This window comes from Zalophus californianus, chromosome 7 (genome assembly GCF_009762305.2).
Source record: "Zalophus californianus isolate mZalCal1 chromosome 7, mZalCal1.pri.v2, whole genome shotgun sequence".
NCBI classification, from domain to species: Eukaryota; Metazoa; Chordata; class Mammalia; order Carnivora; family Otariidae; genus Zalophus; species Zalophus californianus.
The window spans coordinates 86,150,160-86,174,945 of NC_045601.1; the positions used below are offsets into that span (position 1 = coordinate 86,150,160).

The 24,786-nt window shown below is 35.2% G+C and overlaps 1 protein-coding gene across 1 annotated transcript in view; it reads right to left on the reverse strand.

Annotated features, from left to right (window-relative positions):
- The window catches only part of COL19A1 (collagen type XIX alpha 1 chain), a 325,436-nt gene that overhangs the window by 130,013 nt on the left and 170,637 nt on the right, over positions 1–24,786 (reverse strand). The window contains exon 15 of the mRNA XM_027602614.1: positions 13,453–13,506. Coding sequence (XP_027458415.1) covers positions 13,453–13,506 — 54 coding nt within the window. The remainder of the gene's footprint in view (positions 1–13,452; positions 13,507–24,786) is intronic.

Consider the following 24,786-nt stretch of genomic DNA (forward strand, 5'->3'; position numbering starts at 1 on the left):
AAAACGTGAACAGACCTATAACCACTAAGGAAATTGAAGCAGTCATCAAAAATCTCCCAACAAGCAAGAGCCCAGGGCCAGATGGCTTCCTAGGGGAATTCTACCAAACATTTAAAGAAGAATTAATACCTATTCTCCTGAAACTGTTCCAAAAAGTAGAAAGGGAAGGAAAACTTCCAAACTCATTTTATGAGGCCACCGTTACCTTGATCCCAAAACCAGACAAAGACCCCATCAAAAAGGAGAATTACAGACCAATACCCTTGATTGGATGGATGGAAAAATTCTCACCAAAATACTAGCCAATAGGATCCAACAGTACATTAAAAGGATTATTCACCACGACCAAGTGGGATTTATCCCTGGGCTCCAAGGTTGGTTCAACATCCACAAATCAATCAACGTGATACAATACATTAACAAAAGAAAGAACAAGAATCATATGATCCTCTCAATAGATGCAGAAAAAGCATTTGACAAAGTACAGCATCATTTCTTGATCAAAACTCTTCAGAGTATAGGGATAGAGGGTACCTACCTCAAGATCATAAAAGCCATCTATGAAAAACCTACAGCGAATATCATTCTCAATGGGGAAAAGCTGAGAGCTTTTCCCCTAAGGTCAGGAACACGGCAGGGATGTCCACTATCACCACTGCTACTCAACATAGTATTAGAAGTCCTTGCCACAGCAATCAGACAACAAAAAGAAATCAAAGGCATCCAAATTAGCAAAGAGGAAGTCAAACTCTCACTCTTTGCAGATAATATGATACTGTATGTGGAAAACCCAAAAGACTCCCCCCACAAAACTGCTAGAACTCATACAGGAATTCAGTAAAATAGCAGGATATAAAATCAATGCACAGAAATCAGTGGCATTCCTATACACTAACAACAAGACAGAAGAGAGACAAATCAAGGAGTCGATCCCATTTACAACTGCACCCAAAACCATAAGATACCTAGGAATAAATTTAACCAAAGAGGCAAAGGATCTGTACTCAGAAAACTATAAAATACTCATGAACGAAATTGAAGAAGGCACAAAGAAATGGAAAAACGTTCCATTCTCATGGATTGGAAGAACATTGTGAAGATGTCAATGCTACCTAGAGCAATCTACACATTCAATGCAATCCCCATCAAAATACCATCCACTTTTTTCAAAGAAATGGAACAAATAATCCTAAAATTTGTATGGAACCAGAAGAGACCCGGAATAGCCAGAGGAATCCTGAAAAAGAAAAGCAAAGCTGGCGGCATCACAATTCCGGACTTCCAGCTCTATTACAAAGCTGTCATCATCAAGACAGTATGGTACTGGCACAAAAACAAACACATAGATCAATGGAACAGAATAGAGAGCCCAGAAACGGACCCTCAACTCTATGGTCAACTCATCTTTGACAAAGCCGGAAAGAATATCCAGTGGAAAAAAGACAGTCTCTTCAACACATGGTGTTGGGATAATTGGACAGCCCCATGCAGAAGAATGAAACTGGACCATTTCCTTACACCACACACAAAAATAGACTCCAAATGGTTGAAAGACCTAAACGTGAGACAGGAGTCCATCAAAATCCTAAAGGAGAACACAGGCAGCAACCTCTTCGACCTCAGGCGCAGGAACTTCTTCCTAGAAACATCACCAAAGGCAAGGGAAGCCAAGGCAAAAATGAACTATTGGGATTTCATCAAGATAAAAATGTTTTGCACAGCAAAAGAAACAGTCCACAAAACCAAAAGACAACCGACAGGTGGGAGAAAATATTTGCAAATGACATATCAGATAAAGGGCTAGTATCCAAAATCTATAAAGAACTTCTCAAACTCAACACCCAAAAAACAAATGATCCAATCAAGAAATGGGCAGAAGACAAGAGCAGACATTTATCCAAAGAAGACATCAAAATGGCCAACAGACGCGTGAAAAAGTGCTCAACATCACTCAGCATCAGGGAAATCCAAATCAAAACCTCAATGAGATACCACCTCACACCAGTCAGAATGGCTAAAATTAACAAGTCAGGAAACGACAGATGTTGGCGGGGATGCGGAGAAAGGGGAACCCTCCTACACTGTCGGTGGGAATGCAAGCTGGTGCAACCACTCTGGAAAACAGTATGGAGGTTCCTCAAACAGTTGAAAATAGAGCTACTGTACAACCCAGCAATTGCACTACTGGGTATTTACCCTAAAGATACAAATGTAGGGATCCGAAGGGGTACGTGCACCCCAATGTTTATAGCAGCAATGTCCACAATAGCCAAACTGTGGAAAGAGCCACGATGTCCATCGATAGATGAATGGATAAACAAGAAGTGGTATATATACAGAATGGAATATTATGCAGCCATCAAAAGGAATGAGATCTCGCCATTTGCAACGACATGGATGGAACTGGAGGGTGTTATGCTGAGTGAAATAAGTCAATCAAGGAAAGACATGTATCATATGACCTCACTGATATGAGGAATTCTTAATCTCAGGAAACAAACTGAGGGTTGCTGGCGTGGTGGGGGGTGGGAGGGATGGGGTGGCTGGGTGATAGACACTGGGGAGGGTGTGTGCTATGGTGAGCGCTGTGAATTGTACAAGACTGTTGAATCACAGATCTGTACCTCTGAAACAAATAATGCAATATATGTTAAGAAAAAAAAAAGAAGAAGATAGCAGGAGGGGAAGAATGAAGGGGAGTAAGTCGGAGGGGGAGACGAACCATTAGAGATGATGGACTCTGAAGAACAAACTGAGGGTTCTAGAGGGGAGGGGAGTGGGGAGATGGGTTAGCCTGGTGATGGGTATTAAATGGGCACATTCTGCGTGGAGCACTGGGTGTTATGCACAAACAATGAATCATGGAACACTACATCAAAAACTAATGATGTAACGTATGGTGATTAACATAACAATAAAAAATTTAAAAAAAGTTTACTGGTTTTTAAGGAAAATTAGGAAAAGTAGGTTCTAAGCTATTTCTGGAAAATTCAAGAACTATTCTGAATACTATTATGCCAAGAATTTAGAATAAAGAGTACTGTATCATCTACTTATATTTCATAAAAGAGAAATTTCCAACTTTTCTTAAAATTGTTGCATCACATTTATTTTGCAACGGCTCTACTCAATATAACATACTGCGAAGCTGAAGTGCTATAAAATTAAACTTGCTTTCAGAATTCTGTGCTATCACCCAAGGTAACTCAAAATACTATGGAGTTTACAAAGTTGAGGTCTTATATTATTAGAAATGTAATGCTGGCTTTCAAAGTCAGTAGGCCATAAAAATGTTTCATGTTCCAAATATTTTGCATTTCTGAAAACATATATTTCTCAAACTGATTAATAACTTGTAAGTCATTCTTGGTTTTGGCAGCTACCTAAGTATATACTCACTGTGTGCCAAATGGATATGTAACATTGTACTTGACATTCCCAGTGGTAAATGTACCAAATAGCTACTAATGGGTTCAGTGTAATGTTCTGAATAACGATAGGGAGGCAGGAATATTAGCATACTGTCACTTCGGTGGAAAATGCCTTCTCCTTTTCATTCTCTTTAAGTGTTTCTATGACTAAGTAGTTAATATTTATAAGATTCTCTCATAGAACACCTGTCACCAGACTGCATTCAAAGTGCTCCTGGCTTAATCTCATAACATACCTGAGGGCTAACCTGTGATGAAACAGATAAATTTAGATTAGAATTTTGAATGGTTTGCCTGAAGCCACAAGTTAATCCAATCACACAGCTGGAAAAAGAACAGCTCTGACTCCCACCTCCATTCCTTACTGACCAGCCAATGCTTGTTCCCAGGTATGGGTGCAGGGTAAGCAGGGCACGGGCACAGAATGTGCACTCTTTACCATGTGTAGAAACTGCAAAAGGACCAACTGTACCTCTCTACATTTGTCCCTTATAATGTGTGTGGTCTTAATGAGAAAAAATGAGGGGCTTTGGTCAAATTCTTGATAGTCTCCATTTTAAAGACAGGAAAATCTGGGTTTTGGAATGCAACCATGAAACAGAGAGTAAGGGCTTCTTATTATAGACAATAGCTAAAGAGATTAATAGCCTGAAGCCTTGGAGAACTGTTCAATGTTTCTGACCTCAGTTTCATGATTTGGTGGACTGGAATGACACTGTTGTCCCCTCTCGGCTCTAAAATCTGACAACTGGATGTCCCTGAAATGGGCCCTTAGGCCCCTCTGCTGAAACAGCTCCCTGCCTGCCTGGGCCTCAGGGACTGTGTGTCCCTGGTCCAAAGGAGGCTGCATAAGAAGGTGTGCTTCTCCCACAGCAGAGACCAGTTCTTGGGTCCATTAAATAAGCCGTTCTGAGTCAGCATTCTATTTGAAAAATATGAAACATTTCTCTTTATTAATCCAAATAACAGATAGCCGATTAAGCTATTCTGTTACAATACAAATGGTGTCATTTGACCCTTTATTTAAATGAATACGGACCTCAGCTCCTTGTGGTTTAATGACCTATGTAAGTGTTACTGGAATAAAACCATTGGTTACAATCTCTTTTTCTTGTTACAGCCTTCCCAGGGCACTTTGTGTCTTCTTCTTCAAGCGCACTGCAGAGACTCACTAATTAGAGTGAAGTTTACCACAATGGACCACAGGCACACTGTCATTAACTAGCTGTGACATTTATCTGAGCCAGAGCCTGTTCTCATAAAGTCTAGGCTACATCTCATACTATGTCTTTTTTCACCTGATCCTAATTAGACTGAGCTAGAAGTTGCCTCCAGTGTCTTCTTGTTCTTTTACCTCTCCTACCAATTAGAGGATTCTTGTCCTTGCTACACAACTACTCCTTCGTGAACATTCATTTGACATGAATATATATTAGCCTCTCCCCCTTCTTCCTGCCTTACTCTATTGCTTCAGCAACTAAATTTGATGCAGCTCTGGTGGACACCAAGCTAGAGTAAGGAGGAACATCTGGGTGGCAGGACACTAGGAGAAAATTGTGAAGTACAAATTTTCAGATAAAACAGATCATTGTCATTCCTTGAACTTCTTTTCCAAAGTTCTCTGAAATTCTGATGCTGTATTTTGACAAGCATCTAACTGACAATATTAAAAAATCTCACAAACATTAAATCATACCTTATTATGTGCTGTGATGAAGTCACATGCTTAATAATGAATCACATGTTATTGGGACTTCATCAGTTAGGACAAGCAGAGGAAATTATTATGCAAAGTAATGAATGATACACTTTCGCTCCAAGAAATGTATCATATAATAAAAGTAAGAAGACTGCTATGCTATTCTTATATTCTGTACTGATTTCTCAATTTCTGAAATAGGTATAAAATGATGAAAGCATATAGATGACTTTATATTTACTCATTTATATACACATATAACACCCAAAGCACACAAAATAACTGAATAAAGTTAGAATACAAATGTACAAAATCTGACCATGAGATATATAATGATACAGACACATAATGTTTGAAAGCTTTACATTCCTAGTAGAAAGGGTACTTCATACAAAAAGAACATAAATGCAAAATAAACCATTATATTATTTTTTATATGGTAGAATTTGTATTGTGGTATATTTTTTTCTCCCAAAGTGGATGTTTTAACTCAGTAAGAGTTTTATCAATTATATAATATTGACCTTTTAGAAGTGTTAATTTTAATAGTCTTATAGGTAAACTGGGGATAACTAGATAATTCTAAATGGTAAATGAGTTTCTAGAAAGACAGAAAATAAAGACAAAGACAGCAGTATCAGGTATTGAAATAATAGTGAAGCTTCCCCAAAGTCTGCTGTGGAGCTCTGCAAATAGAAGTGTAGGGAGAAATGTAAATTTGATTATTTTTATCTTCTGAGTATCACGTTTGGCTTTGTAAATTCAAGTAAGATGTTGGGGGAAAGTTGCATAGCCCTTGGAACTTGACCAGGGTACACAATTTCCCAGATACCCATCTAGAAATATCATACAGGATCAAATATGGCATTTCTTTGGTAATCCTTAAGAAGAAATCCTTAGGAAATTTCACAGAAAGTAAATGGAAAAAGATGTCCTGTGTATGTCAGGAAGTTTATTTTTATTTATTTATTTATTTATTTATTTATTTATTATTATTTTTTTAAAGATTTTATTTATTTATTTGAGAGAGAATGAGAGATAGAGAGCACGAGAGGGAAGAGGGTCAGAGGGAGAAGCAGACTCCCTGCTGAGCAGGGAGCCCGATGCGGGACTCGATCCCGGGACTCCAGGATCATGACCTGAGCCGAAGGCAGTCGCTTAACCAACTGAGCCACCCAGGCGCCCCAGGAAGTTTAAAACATGTGCAATAAACATGAGTCTACAAACATTATTTGTAGAATGCAGAACCTCTAAGATGTTATTTAAAACATGTATATTTACATATTTATATGTGGATTAAGCAAAAAAAAAAGATGCTTTTTTCCTATATTTATGGTCTACCTGGGACAAGAGTTAAAACTATTATTTAAGAAAATTTGATGGGGGGCGCCTGGGTGGCTCAGTTGGGTAGGCGTCTGCCTTTGGCTTGGGTCAGGATCTCAGGGTCCTGGGATCAAATCCCACATCAGGCTCTCTGTTCAGCTCTCTCTGCTTCTCCTTCTCCCTCTGTGCGCGCTCTCTCTCTCTCAAATAAATAAATAAAATCTTTAAGAAAATTTGTTGACTTTTTCCTTTTAGCAATACAAATTCTTGCTACAAGGATACAAGTAATAGAATTAGTGAATGAGTAGAATTATGGATACACTCACTGTGAATTTTAAAGGTCAGTTTCAATACATAAAGTTAAGAAGAGTCTCATCTTCATGTGCAACTAACCAAATTACTTCCTGAAGCTGAAAATTCATCATTATTCATTCTTTTCTCTATAAGGCTCCTCCTTAAAATTCAAGCCAATGTAAAATAATTTAATCCCAACTACAGACGATTGTTAGTGGTTTCTACCAGGTCCTAAACTCACTTCACTGGAACGATGAGGTCATTCTATGGCTTTGAAACTAGCACTGTGGAATAAGCTACCCTAAAAAAAGAAGAATTTTTTTTTACCATAAAATTTCTGTTCAAGATCAAAATTACAATCAAGCAACAAAATGCAAGAATGAGGTGTTATCTTGGTCCAACCAGACAAACTTGCATTTGGGGCGGTAATTAGCTGACTCACCAGCAAAATGTTTTTCTTCAGAGACCTAGAGTGATTTCTTTAAAACGTTCATGGTAGTTTTATGCCAACCTTGATACTATCCAGACATGCACTTAATGTGATAAAAAAGGAAAAATCCAAGGTCACATTAAAACAATAATTTTTTTTTTATATTTTGGGAAATTCTATTACAAATATTAGGAAACCCTGCAAGGAAATCTATATCTTAGAGGGAATTTTTATAAATGCCAGTTCTTTTGAGATACTTCATATAAACTTCTGTGAACATGCTCAGCTGTCTGAAATACTCCACTTTTCACTAAGATACTTTTCTGGGCTCCCATCCAGGTCCTGTCCTTACCGCTCCAACAGATTCCCCATTGCTATCTCTCCTTCCTCATGATTCACCCCCTAATTTACACCTTTCTTGCAATTTTCGTTTCTAATGTTCTCTCCATTATTCAACTAAAACTTCTCTTTCAGCTGGCACCTATTCCAGCCACCTCTTCTCTTATCCAACATCTTTCCTCTGACTTTGTTCCAAATTTTAATCCTCTTCAACCCTCCATACATCCTGAAATATTCTTCTGTTGGCTTCTTGGCTCTGCAGTGTCCTGGTCCCCATTCTGGCCCTTCTCTGACCTCATCATGGTCAGAGAACATAAGTTTTAAGAACTGTGTTAATCTATAAAGGATGTGTGAACTTAAAAATGTGCCAGCCAAATGTTTTACCTGTAGGATTTTAAAAAGATAACAAAGTAAAAAAAAAAAAAAAAATATATATATATATACATATATGTGTATATAATGGCATATGACAGAATCAAAGAAGAAAATCAGGAGGTTAAGAAAAAAAACCTATAAATCTCAGATATATATTGTCACGAAACATTGTTGAGGTTAAGAGAAGCTTTTAAGTATGAGAAGCATACTGCCATGTATTTTATTAAATGAATACTTTATAATCTAAGATTTAGTTACTTAAAAGACAGTGAAAAGAATAAAATCAACTAATACAAATTTTAAACAGAAATTTGGTGTGGTTCTTGGAGAAAAATAGTGTTCTTATTGTGCTTATAGAAAACTATACACAGAGATCAAAGAGAAAAAGAAAAGGAATTTATCAATCAGAATCTGTATGCTTAATAAAAATAACAATAGTAATATTAACATATTTCTACAATGTTTGATATTCTTCAAAGTATGTTTACATGTGACATCTATATTTGTTTTTTTTGTTTTTGTGACACCTATGTTTGAAACTAACCATAATTGTGAGATATTGGTAGAGCAGAAGCTAGTATCTCTTTAACAACTGAGGAAAATGAAGAAGTCAATGATTTATTTAAAATTAAATGTTCTGCTTTCATTAGAGACATTTATGCCCAGAAGTAAAGTATGTATAAGACTTGCAACATATTTTATATGTCATTTCAATTAACTTAATGATAGTCAATTCCTTCCTGGTCAAACACCTGTAATCAAAATATAAGAGTTTTGTTGATAATGTGTCAATAAAATATAATTTTAAATTCATAGACTTTTCTTTTGTCTTCTTTTGCATGCTTCAGTGAAATGGAAAAATTATTGGTGTTAGCTTGCAGTATGTGTGTATGCATACGCACACATATACATATAAGTACATTAATATGTCTAAAAGATCTGAGTGCTACCTAACTCTTGAGCAGAGAAGAAATGGTGGCACTAAGATGGACCTAACTGTAAATAAGTAAGAATGCTCATTTCTTTTTTTTTTTTTTAAGATTTTATTTATTTGACAAAGAGAGAGTGAGAGAGAGCATGAGCAGGGGAGAGTGGCAGGTAGAGCGAGAGGGAGAGGCAGGCTCCCCACTGAGCAGGGAGCCCGATGTGGGGCTCTATTCCAGGAACCCGGGATCATGACCTGAGCCAAAGGCAGATGTTTAACCAACTGAGCCACCAGGCGCCCCAAGAATGCCCATTTCTTAAATTAATTGCTTCCCTTTTCAGTAGCTTATAAAGCAGAATAAATCATGGATTGTATTTGAAAATAATAATTTGTAAATGTGGATAATGTCAATAATACCTGTTCCAGCTTCTTTCCTCAATAAATAATGGCACTTGTGAATCTGGTAGTAATAATGACAAGCCATGCCTAACAGTATCTATAAAATTCTTTTACATTCTTTAGTTTTTGACACTGTTACTCTTGATAGAGGCTAAAATAAAAGTAATATTAAATTATTGAGACTATACATATTTATAAATGGAGTAAATTTGCATAAAGTAGTGGTTGAACTTTATAATTTGAATATGTTCCTCCATAATTACCATGAAGGATACATAAGTTTAATTTATTCTTTAACCCACCTTCCTCTGAAATGCAAGCTTTGAGAGGTTTCAATTTCAGTTAGAAGCATTACTATTTTTAAAAAGCCTCATTTGAATATTTTTTCATTTCAGCTAGTCTCTCACAAGGACTCTCAGAGTTATTTTACAAGCCAAATTAAGAAATGTGGGTGGGAAGGAGGTAGCATTTAGTGTATTTGTACATGATTTAATTATCATGCCGTAAGAACATCAGTGGTAGTCAAGATGGCAGCCTTTGTTGGTACATGCAATTGTCAGGTTCTACTCTGTTCAGGATTTATTAAAGATTTGCATGAAGACTTAGAGGATAGGCTTATCAAATTTTAAGGTGACATAAAGCTGGGAGCCATTTCACTGGAAAAGAAAACTAATAGAATGATATTAGGGACTAAAATCCAGAAGATGAAATTCAACAATGACAGGAATCAATTCCTTCTCTGTGATTCAAAAAGGCAACTAACTGTACAACAGCAGGGACGAACATCTGACTTGGCAGAAGTTTTCATTAAAACAAAAGAGAGGGAACATCAAATTGACCACATGTTGTTTAAGTCAAAAGTGTGATATCATTGTACACTTAAAAATTTGTCAAGAGGGTAGATTTCATGTCAAATATTCTTACCACAGACACACACAAACAACTCTGCCATATGAGGGATAATTCAGACATAACACCCTCAACCTAGCCTCACCCACCTAACTCTATAATTTCCATCTTAAACCACCTACAGAGTATAAGTTTTAGGGAATTAAAACTAAAAATCTGTTTATTATTACATTTCTCTATTTTGAGAATACAGTTGACTAAAATTGTATATATTTAAGGTATACAACTTGATGATCCGATATACATTGTGAACTATTCACCATGATCAAGCTAATTAACATATCCATCGCCTCATACATAATTATCTTTTTCTTTTTTTATGGTGAAAACACTTAAGATTTACTGTTTTAGCAAATTTCAAGTATACAATACTATATTAATTATAGTCTCATTGTTGTACATTACATCTCCAGAACTTATTTATCTTATATAACTAAAACTTTGTATGCTTTGACCAACATCTCCCCCATCCTCCTCATCCCAGCCCCTGGTAACCACCATTCTACTCTGTTTCTGTGAATTTGACATTTTTGGATTTAGACATATAAATGAGAACATGCAGGATTTGTCTTTCTGTGTCTGGCTTATTTCACTGAGCATAATGTCCTCCATGTTCATCCATGTCCTCACAAATGGCAGGATTTCCTTCTTTTTTAAGACTGAATAATACTTCATTGTGTGCATTTGTGTGTGTGTTTGTGAATCACATTTTGTTTATTCATTCATCTGTCAATACATACTTAAGTTGTTAGCATATCATGAGAGCATAATGTCCTCCATGTTCATCCATGTCCTCACAAATGGCAGGATTTCCTTCTTTTTTAAGACTGAATAATACTTCATTGTGTGCATTTGTATGTGTGTTTGTGAATCACATTTTGTTTATTCATTCATCTGTCAATACATATTTAAGTTGTTACCATATCATGAGAGTGCAAATGTTCATTTCATTTCCTTTGGATATGTACCCAGAAGTGAAATTGCTGGGTCATAGGTAGTTCTATTTTTAATTTTTGGAGAAACCTCCATACTCTTTTCCACAGTGGCTGCACCAATTTACATCCCCACCAAGAGTGCACCAGGGTTCCCTTTTCCTCGCGTCCTCACCAATACTTGTTACCTCTTATCTTTCTGATAACAGTGATTCTAACAGGTATGAGGTGACATCTCATTATGGTTTTGATTTGTATTCCCTGATGATTAGTGATGTTTAGCACCTTTTTATGTACCTGTTGGCCATTTGTATGTCTTCTTTTGAGAAATGTCTACTCAGGTTTTTTGCCCATTTTTAAATTGGGTACCTGGGGGTTTGCTCTTGAGTTTCATGAGTTCCTTATATATTCTGGATATTAACTAGGAGGTATAATTTATCACTCAGTTTGCAGGAAAGGAAAGTTATTAGAAGGAAAATGTCCTCTGGATGCAGAACGTAGACATAAACTCAGAAATATGGTCCTAGATGCAATTAGACATTTTGGCTATCATTGGGAGAAAACAGAATAAGCAGCCTGGAAATTAACTTCACAAGGTCATTTCATCTGGTCTTCTGCCCCCAATGAGTTAATTGCTTAAGGCAGACTCAAAATCTAGATAAGTAATTTTCTATTTTTCTCCCTGACACTACTTAAACTTTGATCAAGTGGATTAACGAACTCCTGAATGGAGAGGGGCTGGAGAGCCAAATGGGAAACTACAGTTGTATATACAGGTATTGGGAGCAGAACTCAGGGCTGCTTTATAAATAATTTTAAAATTTCAGCATAGTTCTACTTATTTGCAATGTGTCCTTTCCAAGTTGCTTAAAAACTTCAGTTTCTCTACGAGAATGATAGTATTACATATCTCATAGAGCTATTGTGAGAAATAAATGAAATAATAATGTGAAACATTTAGCACATTATAGGTGGCTCATAAATCTTAGACATTATTCACAAAACTTTTCCTTTTATTTTCTTAACCATCAAAAGTTATTAAGCCCTTTTGTGTTCACTAAACTAGCCATTTGTAGTAAAAAGTAAACATAGAATTTTTAATTTTTAATTTTGATTTTTGTCCAAAACAAATCTTAATTGTACTACTAAAAAAAATAAAAACAAAGAAACAAAGCTGCTCTAGTAGAATGAGTTAGTTTAAAAAAATACACAGAAGCACATCAGCTCAATCTTAAGCTCCAGTAGAAGTATATTGTCTATAGTACAAGGGCATACTTGCCACATTTTGCTCTGCCCTAAATAACACCACACATGTTCAGTCCATTCCTGATACCTCCACAAAGTCCATGAGTATTTTCTGGGAAAAACTATCAGCATGTTGGGAGTCAGAAATCCATATAAGAGAGAGTTAAGAGACATGGGATTTTATTAACTTGATAAAAGGTAAACCTTGGTAAAATATACCACTGGCTCCCAAATACTTGAAAGATTCTGATATACTTGAGGCAAAAGACTTATTTGCCAGAGGACAAAACTGGGAATAATAAACAAAAATGACTAAAAAAGAGATTTGGGGTTAATATCCCAGGACAGTAAAAGAGAACGTGAGATTTAGAATCAGAAGCCCCATATTCAAGTTCTGGCTCTACTTTTTATTAGCTCTTTGACTTTAGGCAAATCACCTAAACTCTGAGTCATATAATCCTCATCTATAAGGTAACAAAAGTTAATAACAATAATCATATGAGCAAGCACATAAAATGTTTCAAGACATTAAAATGATTTGAAAATAGCAAGAACAATAAGCCATAAGAATGGGGTGACCCACTGCTGAAAGTGTTGAAGTGAAGCTTACCCATTATCACTGCAGGGGTTCCCTTTCCTGGGGGAAGCTAAGACTAACTATTGCAACTACAATTTACTCACTTACTACATATTTTATCTCAAAGGCAGTAAACTGTAATGAAAGAAGAATTACAAAGCATCACTGAAGTCAATAATTTAATTCAACTAAAGACTGCAGTTAATTATCACAATCTTTACAGAATTCATGAACAGGCGGGAACTCCACAAAGATACTCATCAACTTAACTCTGCAAAGATCAGCTTAACTCAAAACCTCAAAATATGACCAATGTGCCCTAGATCAAATTACAGTTAATTCATTTCACCTAAACTGTATCTCTACATTTGTGCTGCCAATCTTGAAAATATATAGAACTTTCTGGATTGTAAAAGCTCTGTCAAAATCTCAGATCTCAAATTTCAGCCTTTGGATAGTTAATACTCTCCTTATGCCCATCTGCTTGCTGTATTTTGTGTTTATTTTTATTAATGTTCAGAAATAAGTAAGCCTTGAGATAGTAATGCCTGCCAGTTGTCCCAAGTTTACTTACCCTCTGACCTTCTTTTCCAGGTGGACCCTGTGGACCCTGTATCCCCAGGGAACTCTGTGGGAGGTGGAAAGAACACATGTTAATAGACTGTTTCAAGTACACCTGCCTCACAAAGAATGTTGTGAAAAGTAATACCTACTTTATTGATTAAACAAAACTTTTAAAGTGATTTGAGCTCTTCCAAAGTTAGACTCTAATATATTAATAATGGTAAATTGTCCTGTGACTGGTTTGTCTTTGGAGTTAACTCCAGAAAAGAAAAAAAAAGTGATTCCAAACCAGGTGTGAAGCCAGTGTTCACTTCCAGACTCCAGACTTCCTTTCTGACTCCCATATGGTCAGAACTATGTTTCACCAAACTACCAATAAGTAGTAACAATATTTGCAAGCAGGAAAAAAAAGGATCTTTCTATATATAAACTCTATAAATATAGCCACATTTTTGGTTGAGAGTAGCTCTTCTAAGTATCCACTAAGAAAACACATGATTATGATATTGGCTTCAATCTATGTCTTTTCATAACATTTTTTAATATCATAGACATTATTTAATACTTTCACAACAACATTATCAAGAGGCAGAAAAAAATAAGCATTTTTTTTCAGACTGACAAAAGGCCCAGGAAATTCCAGGTGCTGTTAATCTGTAAGTCGAGTCTCCTGATTGTCACAGTTACTTTTATATAGGAATTCTTACTCAAAATGATGGTATATTTTTAAAAAAAAATTGTCAGTAGTTATTGCCTCTCTGAAAGTTTCTTCTTTGTTCTCCTGATGCTTCTTCCTTCCCTATTCAACATTTTAAACGTGGGAGTTTAGGCTCATTTTCTTCTCAGTCCGCATTCTCTTGCCATGATCTAATATACTGTGGACTTTGAATATTCCAGGCCAGTGATTCTAAGATTTACAATGTAGGTATCCAACCACATGCTTGAGATACTCACTCCTCTAGGGCATCTGAAACTTAGAACATCAAACACTGAACTTAGGACCCTCTTCCCCCAAATTGGATTCTCTTCCAGCATTCTCCAACTCAGTAAATTCACACAACATCCTGTTAGTGCTCATGCCAGAAATCTAGAACTCATCCTCTGTACTTTCCTTTCTCAAACCTCTCTTTCACATCCAGTTACCAAGTTTGGTTGGTGCATCTCCAAAGTATATTTGGAACCATCTAGTTCTTTTCATTCCTATAGCTCCAATCATCACTTCTTCCTTGCTCATTGGCTTCCTACTTGAACCAGACACTAACCCCTCCATTCTCCACATCATGCCAAACTGATCTTAAGAAAACCCAGCCTGATCACAATTCTCGACTTCAAGCTGTATTACAAAGCTGTAATCATCAAGACAGTATGGTACTAGCACAAAAACAGACACATAAGTCAATGGAACAGAACAGAGAACCCAGAAATGGACCCTCAACTCTATGGTCAACTAATCTTTGACAAAGCAGGAAGGATTATCCAATGGAAAAAAGACAGTCTTTTCAACAAATGGTGTTGGGAAAATTGGACAGCCAAATGCAGAAGAATGAAACTGGACCACTTTCTTATACCAAACACAAAAATAAATTCAAAATGGATGAAAGACCTCAATGTGAGACAAGAATCCATCAAAATCCTATAGGAGAACACAGGCAGCAACCTCTTTGACCTTGGCTGCAGCAGCTTCCTACTAGACATGTGTTCAGAGACAAGGGAAACAAAAGCAAAAATGAACTACTGGGCCTTGATCAAGATAAAAAGCTTCTGCACAGCAAAGGAAACAATCAATAAAACTAAAAAGCAACCTACAGAATGGGAGAAGGTATTTGCAAATGACATATCAGATAAAAGGCTAGTATCCAGAATCTATAAAGAACTTACCAAACTCAATACCCAAAAAACAAAAAAATCCAGTCAAGAAATGTGCAGAAGACATGAATGGACATTTCTCCAAAGACATACATATGGCTAACGGACACAAAAGAAAATGTTAAAAGATCACTCATCATCAGGGACATACAAATCCAAACCACAATGAGATACCACCTCACGCCCGTCAGAATGGCTAAAATTAACAACTCAGGAAACAATAGATGACAGTGAGGTGGTGGAAAAAGGGGAACCGTCTTACACTATTGGTGGGAATGAGAACTAGTGCAGCCACTCTGGACAACAGCAGGGAGGTTCCTCAAAAAGTTAAAAACAGAGCTCCTTATGATCCAGCAATTGCACTACTAGGTAGTTATCCAGAGAATATCTACACCCCAATGTTTATAGCAGCAATGTCCACAATGGCCAAAATACGGAAAGAGCCCAGTTGTCCATCGACTGATGAATGGGTAAATATGTGGCGTATATAATACACACACACACACACACACACACACACACACACACACACAATGGAATATTACTCAACCATCAAAAAGAATGAAATCTTGCCATTTGCAACAACGTGGATGGAACGAGAGTGTATTATGCTAAGCGAGATCAGTCCGAAAAAGACAAATACCATATGATTTCACTCATATGTGGGATCTAAGGAAAAAAACCCCAAATAAACATAGGGGAAGGGAAGGGAAAATAAAATAAGATAAAAACAGAGAGGGAGGAAAACTGTAAGACAGTCTTAACTATAAAGAATAAAGTGAAGGTTGCTGGAGGAGAGGTAGGTGGGGGATGGTGTAACTGGGTGATGGGCATTAAGGAGGGCACATGACGTAATGAGCACTGGGTGTTATATGCAACTGATGAATCACTAATTCTACCCCTGAAACTAATAATATATTATATGTTAACTAACTTGAATTTAAATAGAAGAAAAAAAGAAAGGAAAAGAAAAGAAAACCCAGCCTGACCTTCCCTGACTTTCCACAGGAAGGGATGAATGTCTTGGTTCATCAGTCATAAAATGCTTGTATTTGACCTTTAAAGTATTTGTCATAAGTTCATTTAAATGATTGTAGAGGTAATGATTCATCAAGCTCTAAGGACAACAGGTAGAAACTGTCTTATTCACACAATGGGTCTATTAACATCTGAGTGAAAAAATTCATACTGGAAAATCAATTCACTTTAGTAAGTTTTTGGATAAAGCCAATAATTTTCAGAGTTTTACAAATATTTGTGATTAACCTATCATATATTAAATGCTTAACTGGTTTGGAATAAATGAGAAAAATAGTAATAAAAATTCAAACAAATCTGAATTTACCTCCATTTCAGAAGAAACATTCCTTTGTTACCTAATTTTAAAAAACTTAGGATACACTTGTACATTCTGAACTTTTTCTTTAAAAGTTGTGGTTACCTTTAAACTAAAACATCAGATGTGTTTGTGATGACCTATAATTATTATGTATATATTCATTTTTTGTTTTTTTATAGAAGAAATTGCTTCAATAAATGTGATAATGTGCATAATTTCACCATCTAATTTTATTTTGAATAGAAAAGTTATAAACATTTAAATTTTCTTTCGGATAACTTTCATATGATCAAAGTTGTCAGTATTTAATAAAAATTACTGTAGCTCATTTTCAAAAAGCATTAATACAAAAAATTCTGCATGTATCACAAATCCTCAGTGTTTCCTCAAGTCTTTCTGATTCCTTCCCTACAAAACCCTAGTAAAATATATGTATTTATTACTGTCATTTCTTTTATCTATTCTTGAAATGATTATTTATTTATTTATTTTTAAAAATTTTATTTTATTATGTTAATCACCGTACATTACCTCATTAGTTTTTGATGTAATGTTCCATGATTCATTGTTTGCATATAACACCCAGTGCTCCATTCAGTACATGCCCTCTTTAATACCCATCACCAGGCTAACCCATCCCCCCACTAGAACCATCATTTGTTTCTGAGTCCATAGTCTCTCATGGTTCGTCTCCCCCTCCGATTTTCTCCCCTTCATTTTTCCCTTTATTTATTTTTAAAGATTTTATTTATTTGTCAGAGAGAGAGAGCGTACGCGCGCACGTGCACTAGCGGGGTGGGGGGGGGCAGAGGGAGAAGCAGACTCCCCGCTGAGCAGGAAGCCCAATGCAGGACTCAATCCCAGGACCTAGGGATCATGACCTGAGCCGAAAGCAGATGCTAGACCAACCGAGCCACCCAGGTGCCCTGTTCTCTGAAAAATTTAATGTTATAGGGGCACATAAAGCCCATGTTTTATTGATTTATGCAGGAATAAAAAACAGGGAATGAAAAAAGTGATCAGTTCTGTTTGATTTTTTTACAAAAAACACCTACCAAATGATATATAATCAAGGAAAGTTGGCTAATTAGGCCAACTTTAGGATGGTACATTTATAATGTGCATAAGAAAAACAACTTTTAAAATCCAAATATACCAAGTATTAATTATAATACAATTACAGCGAGTTGTGTCATTTTTTAAAAGAATGACACAATCTTGGCTCTAGATTAAACTTCCTTTTACCCTTAGGAAACTATCATTTCATGAATAGTCAAACTTATATATAACATTTTTGATATCTGTCCAAATGTTGACAGGTTTTTCAGTGTTTTTAAACATGAGCTACTAAAACATACACATACCAAATATTCACAGAGGGAGTACAATTAATTCTGAGCCATATATAATCAAAATTGCACTCCCTTAGTTAGAGAAATTATATACAGAAGCTGACAAAAATGCAAAAATATTAAACTTGATTTGGAGTGGATTCAATGGATTCAAAAATATTTGTGAGAACCTTTTGTGTCCAAAGTCCAAATGGTACACTCACACACATAAAACCCACTAACATGCCTCCTCAATGTAAATGATTCTGAATCCCATGCTCCACCCCCACCTTATATTTGCTAAGTCTAGAACCCAGGGAGATTTTTAATGAAAAGTTAGGGAATTGTTTTTAATCTCAAATGGATTATTCACTATTTGAATTATCCATGACCAATTCTCAATCCTAGCCACATTGCATTAATGTTCAGAATATTTTTGAGCTGTCTTTATTGAATATTAGTTGACATTTACAAAGAAAAATAAAATCAACACTGTCATTAGTAAAACATAGGCCAAGCAACCACAGAAAAATCATATTTTTTCCCAAAATAAGAAATCAAAATTTGGGGATGATTCATTATTTACAATTATCCAGTTTACTACTCCTTCCATCTAGTAAAGTAAAATAGTGTTTGCTGATCACTTACTATTGAAAATTATACATATACATAAGCTCCAGCCTACCTAAACTTGGGTAGAGCTCAGCATTTGTCTCAGACCCTTCCCACAATTCTTTCTTACTCTGGCCTTAATGCCATTATGTGTGTACTTTACTTATCCTCTTAGTTGACTTGGAGTCCTAGAGGACAGATCATCATTTTTTTTCTATGCTCTACCATACTTATAGAAGAGACTCAATAGATACTTAGTAAATTGGATCATAAGGAAGGAAACACTGGGATGGAATAATACTGGGTGGTGGTGGTTGTAGGAAACAGATTTCTGGTCAACCTCTAATCATACTCATTTTCGAAACTTGAACTTAAATACCACATTGGGGAATTTTCTGTCTTGTCTGTATTTCTCATCTAAAGTAATTTCAGTTGTGTGGTATCTAAGAGTAAAACTGCCTTACAGTTCATTTAAGAATTGTTTACCACTTATATCATCTCTATTATGAAATTTAAATTTTTGACCATTATTTGATGTTTTATGGTTGTATACCATCTTTCAAGTTAGAGAATTGCATCTTGTGTGTAATCTATGCATTATTTTCTTCTTAGATTTCCTTTGCAGAAGAGTAATGCCGATTTATTTTTTCCACTTTTTTCATGTATTTAGTCTGCTATGAAAGTAACTGTTGTAATCTGGATTTTTCCTAAAATTTCACAAACAAGATTTATTGCTTTTCTCAAAGAGAAGTGTAAGAATGTATTTTGGAGATTCATGATGTAAACATCTGCATATGTCTATACAGGCATTCATTCTTTTCTCTCTTTTTTTTAAGTGTTATTCTGGACATTAAAAATGTTGACAGGGAAAGGAATTCATAAGGCTGTTACCTCTTTTGGCTAGGATAAAACTATGTAAAAAATAGTCCAAGGAAGCTAAACCACTTTAAGTTCCAGTGGACAGCTATTACAGTGTGTTACACTATACATAGCTGGACAATCTGCTGATTACTTAAGACAGGCTAGAACTTGTCATTATGGAAGCCCATGTAAATATTTAACTGAGAAATTACTTAGAATTAACCAGTTCAGAACAGAATTTTGAAATGTTTAACAAATACAGCAGATGTTTAGTAGAGTTAATAGGGTAGATTAATTGCATTTAAACACATTTTCATTTGTGAAAAGAGGCAAGATATATTCATAACTTCTTAATCAAAGAAAGAAGCTGAAGTAAAAAAGGGAAGTTTCATTTTGAAGTATTATTTGCACTCCCTTGCTAGGGATGTTGCAGAATATATGATACCTAAAACCTACTTCAACAAAAATGTTATGCAAGTATGTGTATTTTAACTGTTATGATTATTGCTTTAGAATATGCTTCATAGATTTGAAACATAAGATTAAGCAGAATCTGCATAGATTCTTAAAATGACAGTAGGGCATTTTCTGTCTTTCAAATAGAGTGTACAAAATTAAAATGGAAAACAGAGTTTATCTGTTTTTATAGAAAATTTCATGCCTTTAATATGAGAACAATGGGAACAAATGTGATAAGTTGAAGACATCAGAACCAAAAAAAGCGTGAATCAGTAAAAATGTAACAGACATATAGTCCGGTCATGGGAAGTGGTTCTGGGAAGTGGAATTCAAGAATGTTTATGTTATAAATTAAAGGAGTGATGGGTTTTATGTCATTTCATAGAATGATCATGACACAGGAAAGAATTTCCCTTAGGGTGTTAAAGTATTCAGAAAAGGAATTCTATGTTATATATAAAAAGCCTAACATTTTATCATAAGCATTTGTCAGTGCACACTAGGAAATAGATGTCTTTGGAATAAAAAAAATAGAATCTCTTTCATATACTAAAAAAGAAAGAAAGAAAGAAACCCTGACAAACCTTTCCAGTAACACTGACAAAAGAAGAATAAGAAATAAGAGCTGTTGCTAGAAAGAAAATTTATGAAATATTTGTGTAGACAGGAATGTTTCGAATCATTATAAGTTACAGTAAACAGGTCCTATAATTGGATGAACAATTTTATCCTATCTTCAACAATTTAAAAAATAGAGGTCATCTGTAGTGCTTTCAAAATTTAACAGTTTCGTTTGAAAGTCCTGCCAGCATTTTGGACACAAGGCATAATGGATTATGATTGTTCCATATGGTTATAAAGATAAATCTTAGTAATAATCTTTCTCTGTTTTCTGAACTCAGAAATCACATTTATTTTCATACATAGATTCTGAAATGTTTTCAGTCACTATTGATTCAGCCATTAACACGAGAAATATAAATTAAATAATAGAACATATAATCTGTGAAACTGGAATGCTATCGGACATCTCTACTTCCCACAAACTTTCCTCTACCAAGAATTTTTGCCCATATTAGGAGATATTCTCCTTTTAACTTGTATATATCCTCAGTTCCCTTCCACTTTGAATATTATCTAACACAGTGAATTGCATGTAGTAGGCACTGAGTGGCTGAATGACTGCTAGATTCTGATTTCTTTACACTTCTGCTATAGTGAGAACATTAATTGCCATAGCTATCAAAATTTCAATTAAAAATTTATATTATTCATCTACAAATCCCACTTGATACCAAAATAATCTGTTATTTTTAATTCTTATGTGGTAAAATTGCAAAATAGATGCTCTACTTCTATTTGGAGGAGTTGCCCTTCATTAGAGAAAGAAATGTAAGTTGCATTAAATTTATGTCACATTGATGGGGATTAAGTACTTACTTTTTGAAAAAACAACATAAATTGAAGAGATTAATGTATCTGTACAAACCATTAATTAATAAGAACTAGAACCATCAAGTTATTTAAAAATGCTTATATTACTTAAAATAATGTAGTTTCATATTTGGTAATTATTCTTGATTCACTTTAATTGACATAAATATTTCCATATTTTGTTAATTTCATATTTTTAGTTTTTTTGACTATGAAAAACTTTATGTAAATTTGCTTTATTTTGGCCTTAACCCAATAATGAAATGGTTTGATTTCAGTTAACTCAAGGCCATGTTGACAAGTAAAAAATTGGTAGGCCAATGTCTATTAAATCCATTTGTATCATCTGTCTTAATGATTTATGTGAGGGAGAGTATGACTGATTCAGTTTTAATGATGAGTCTGATCAAAACAACAGTCTACTTTTTGACTGGCTTTGCCATACATCACTGACCACATCATGGCGACATGGTCCCATTGCAAAAAGAGGGAATAATCTACACATAGGTTGTTTTAAAATGTCTTCTGATGGGGGAGTAAGTCGGAGGGGGAGACGAACCATGAGAGACGATGGACTCTGAAAAACAAACTGAGGTTTCTAGAGGGGAGGGGGGTGGGGGGATGAGTTAGCTTGGTGATGGGTATTAAAGAGGGCACATTCTGCATGGAGCACTGGGTGTTACGCACAAACAATGAATCATGGAACACTACATCAAAAACTAATGATGTAATGTATGGTGATTAACATAACAATAAAAAATTTAAAAAAAGTCTTCTGATAACTTCTGAGAATGGACAACATGATACAAATGTAATACCATGAATAACTTGCATTTGGCCTATGCAACATAAATGACAAGACTGAAGGAAACTTAACCTAGTAATTCTGGGGTTAAAACATAAATCAGTACAGAGATATTCACACACCACATGAAAGACCTATGAATTATGCAGATAACTGTGAAGATGGTTGATACAATATCAGACTAAGCAAGTGGCAATTCATTGAGTAAGGTGGTAAAAACCAAAACTTTAATAGGGGAAAATGCTTCATACTGTAATAAAGAAATTTTTAAAATATATTAAAAACATATATTGAAGACTTTTCTCTTTTAAGATATTTATTTATTTATTTATTTATTTATTTATTTATTTATTTATTTATATTTATTTATTGGGAGAGTAGTAGTAGTAGTAGTAGAGCACAAGCAAGGAGAGGAGCAGAGGGAAATGGAGAGAATCTCAAGCAGACACCACACTTAGTGTGGAGCCCAACATTGGGCTCAATCTCGCAACCATAAGATCATGACCTGAGCCAAAATCAAGAGTCCAACTCTTAATGGACTGAGCTACCAGGTGCCTTGAAGACTTTTCTCTTTTTTAACTTCTTTTCACTGGCCTTCCTCCTTTCTTCCAGGAGCATCCATTTCCCTCAGGAGGATTAATATCATAACAGCATAAGTGTAAAGACAATTAAAGAGTCAATGTTCAACTTCTGGCATCTAAGAGTTCACATAAGACAGTAGTCTGGAAGCTGGGCTCCATTAATAGAAGAGTATTTCTAAATATCAAGTACCTCATCAGTACAAATCAAGAGATATTCTCATAGATCACAAAGTTGAACATGAACCCCACAGAGGAAGGAGCCCATAGAGGCTGTTTCTATCCAACCAGAAAGGGAATTGAAAACATTTCCTTCCCTTCATTTTCCTTGAATGAAGAGTTTCAGGAGAAGAATGGTGAATTAGACACCAGTATTTTTGCTTTCCCTCTTGTTAGGAAACCAGGAAGAAAGAGAATTCATAAAGCATTCTATTTCACTTCAGACAATGAGCAAAACCTTTATAATTCTGATGGGAATAATTTCTAACCTAGAATTCAGTACCATGACAAACTAGCAGTCAAGGGTGCAAGTAGAATAAAAACATTTTTAGACATGTAAAATCTTAGAAAATTTACCTCCCTTTTACATTCTCCTAATAATTTGCTTGAAGTATATTCACATAAATGAAAGAGTAAAACCAAGAAAGGAGATGACAAGGAAAAGAAGAAGAGCTGGAATCAACCAATAAAAAAAATAAAAGGAGTCACAGAATGAGAATTTTATAATTTGCCTGGAAAGCTAGTAGTCAAGAATGGAGTAAAAGGTCTGAATAGGACTCCCCCAAAATAAAAAGACTCTGAGAGAATTTGAAAAATATGGAGTTTAATTACAGGGCAGATAATTAGAAACACCAGAGAACAAAACAAACAACAACAAAACTATTCAATAAAAGAAAAGTATATCACATGGCTCTACAAATACCAATGTTTACAGTCATAAAATTGTGAAAATTTTGTATTTTTAAAATAAAAGTAATACTATAACTCTATTAACCATTCACTTGTGTTTGGACACCTAGATTGTTTCTATTATTTTACTATTTCAAACAGTGCTGAAATAAATAGCCTTGCACATGCATTAATTTCATAAAGGAGTGAGAGCCCCTGTAGCTAAAATTTGAAATTTTGATAAACTATCAAATTATCCTCCAAAGAGACTATATTCACATATAATTTCCTCAGAATGTATGAGTATGTTTCTCTACATTTTTGCCCACACACTACACTAACAAACTTTTTGACCCTTGCCAATCTTTTTTTATTGGTGGTAAGAATTTTTTAAATGAGGCCTACCTTCTTAACAAATTTTTAAGTGCACAATACAGTATTCTTAATTATAGGCACAATGTTGTACAGTAGATCTCTAGAGCTTATTAATCTTGTATATCTGAAAATTTATACCCATTGAACAACAGCTCTGTAATTTCTCCTCCTCCCAGCTCCTGGCAATTGCCATTCATTCTACTCTGTTTCATTGAGTTTGACTATGCTAGATACCTCACCTATGTGGAATCATACAGTAGTTGTCTTTCTGTGACTGGCTGATTTCACTTAGCTAATATCCTTCAGGTTCTTTCATGTTGTTGCATAGGGCAGGATATATATATATATATATATTTTAAAGATGTATTCATTTATTTCAGAGAGAGAGAGAGCAAGAGGGGGGAGGAGCAAAGGAAAAAGGAGAGGGAAAGCAGACTCCTCACTGAGTGGGGAGCCTGATACAGGGCTCGATCTCCCCACCTGGAGATCATGACCTGAGGCAAAACCAAGAGGCTGAATAACATTTCACTGTGTACATACACCACATTTTTGTTCATTTATCTGTCAATTGACATTTAGGTTGTTTCTGTATCTTAGCTATTTTGTCATAGGCAAATGAAAAGATGTTCAACATCAGTAATCATCAGGAAAATGCAAGTTAAAACCACAATGAAAGATCACTTCACACTTGTTAGGATAGCTACTTTAAAAGAAAAAGGTAAGCGTTGGCAAGGATGTGGAAAAACTGGAACACTTGTACACTGTTGGTGGGAAGGTAAAAGGGTGTAGTGGCTAT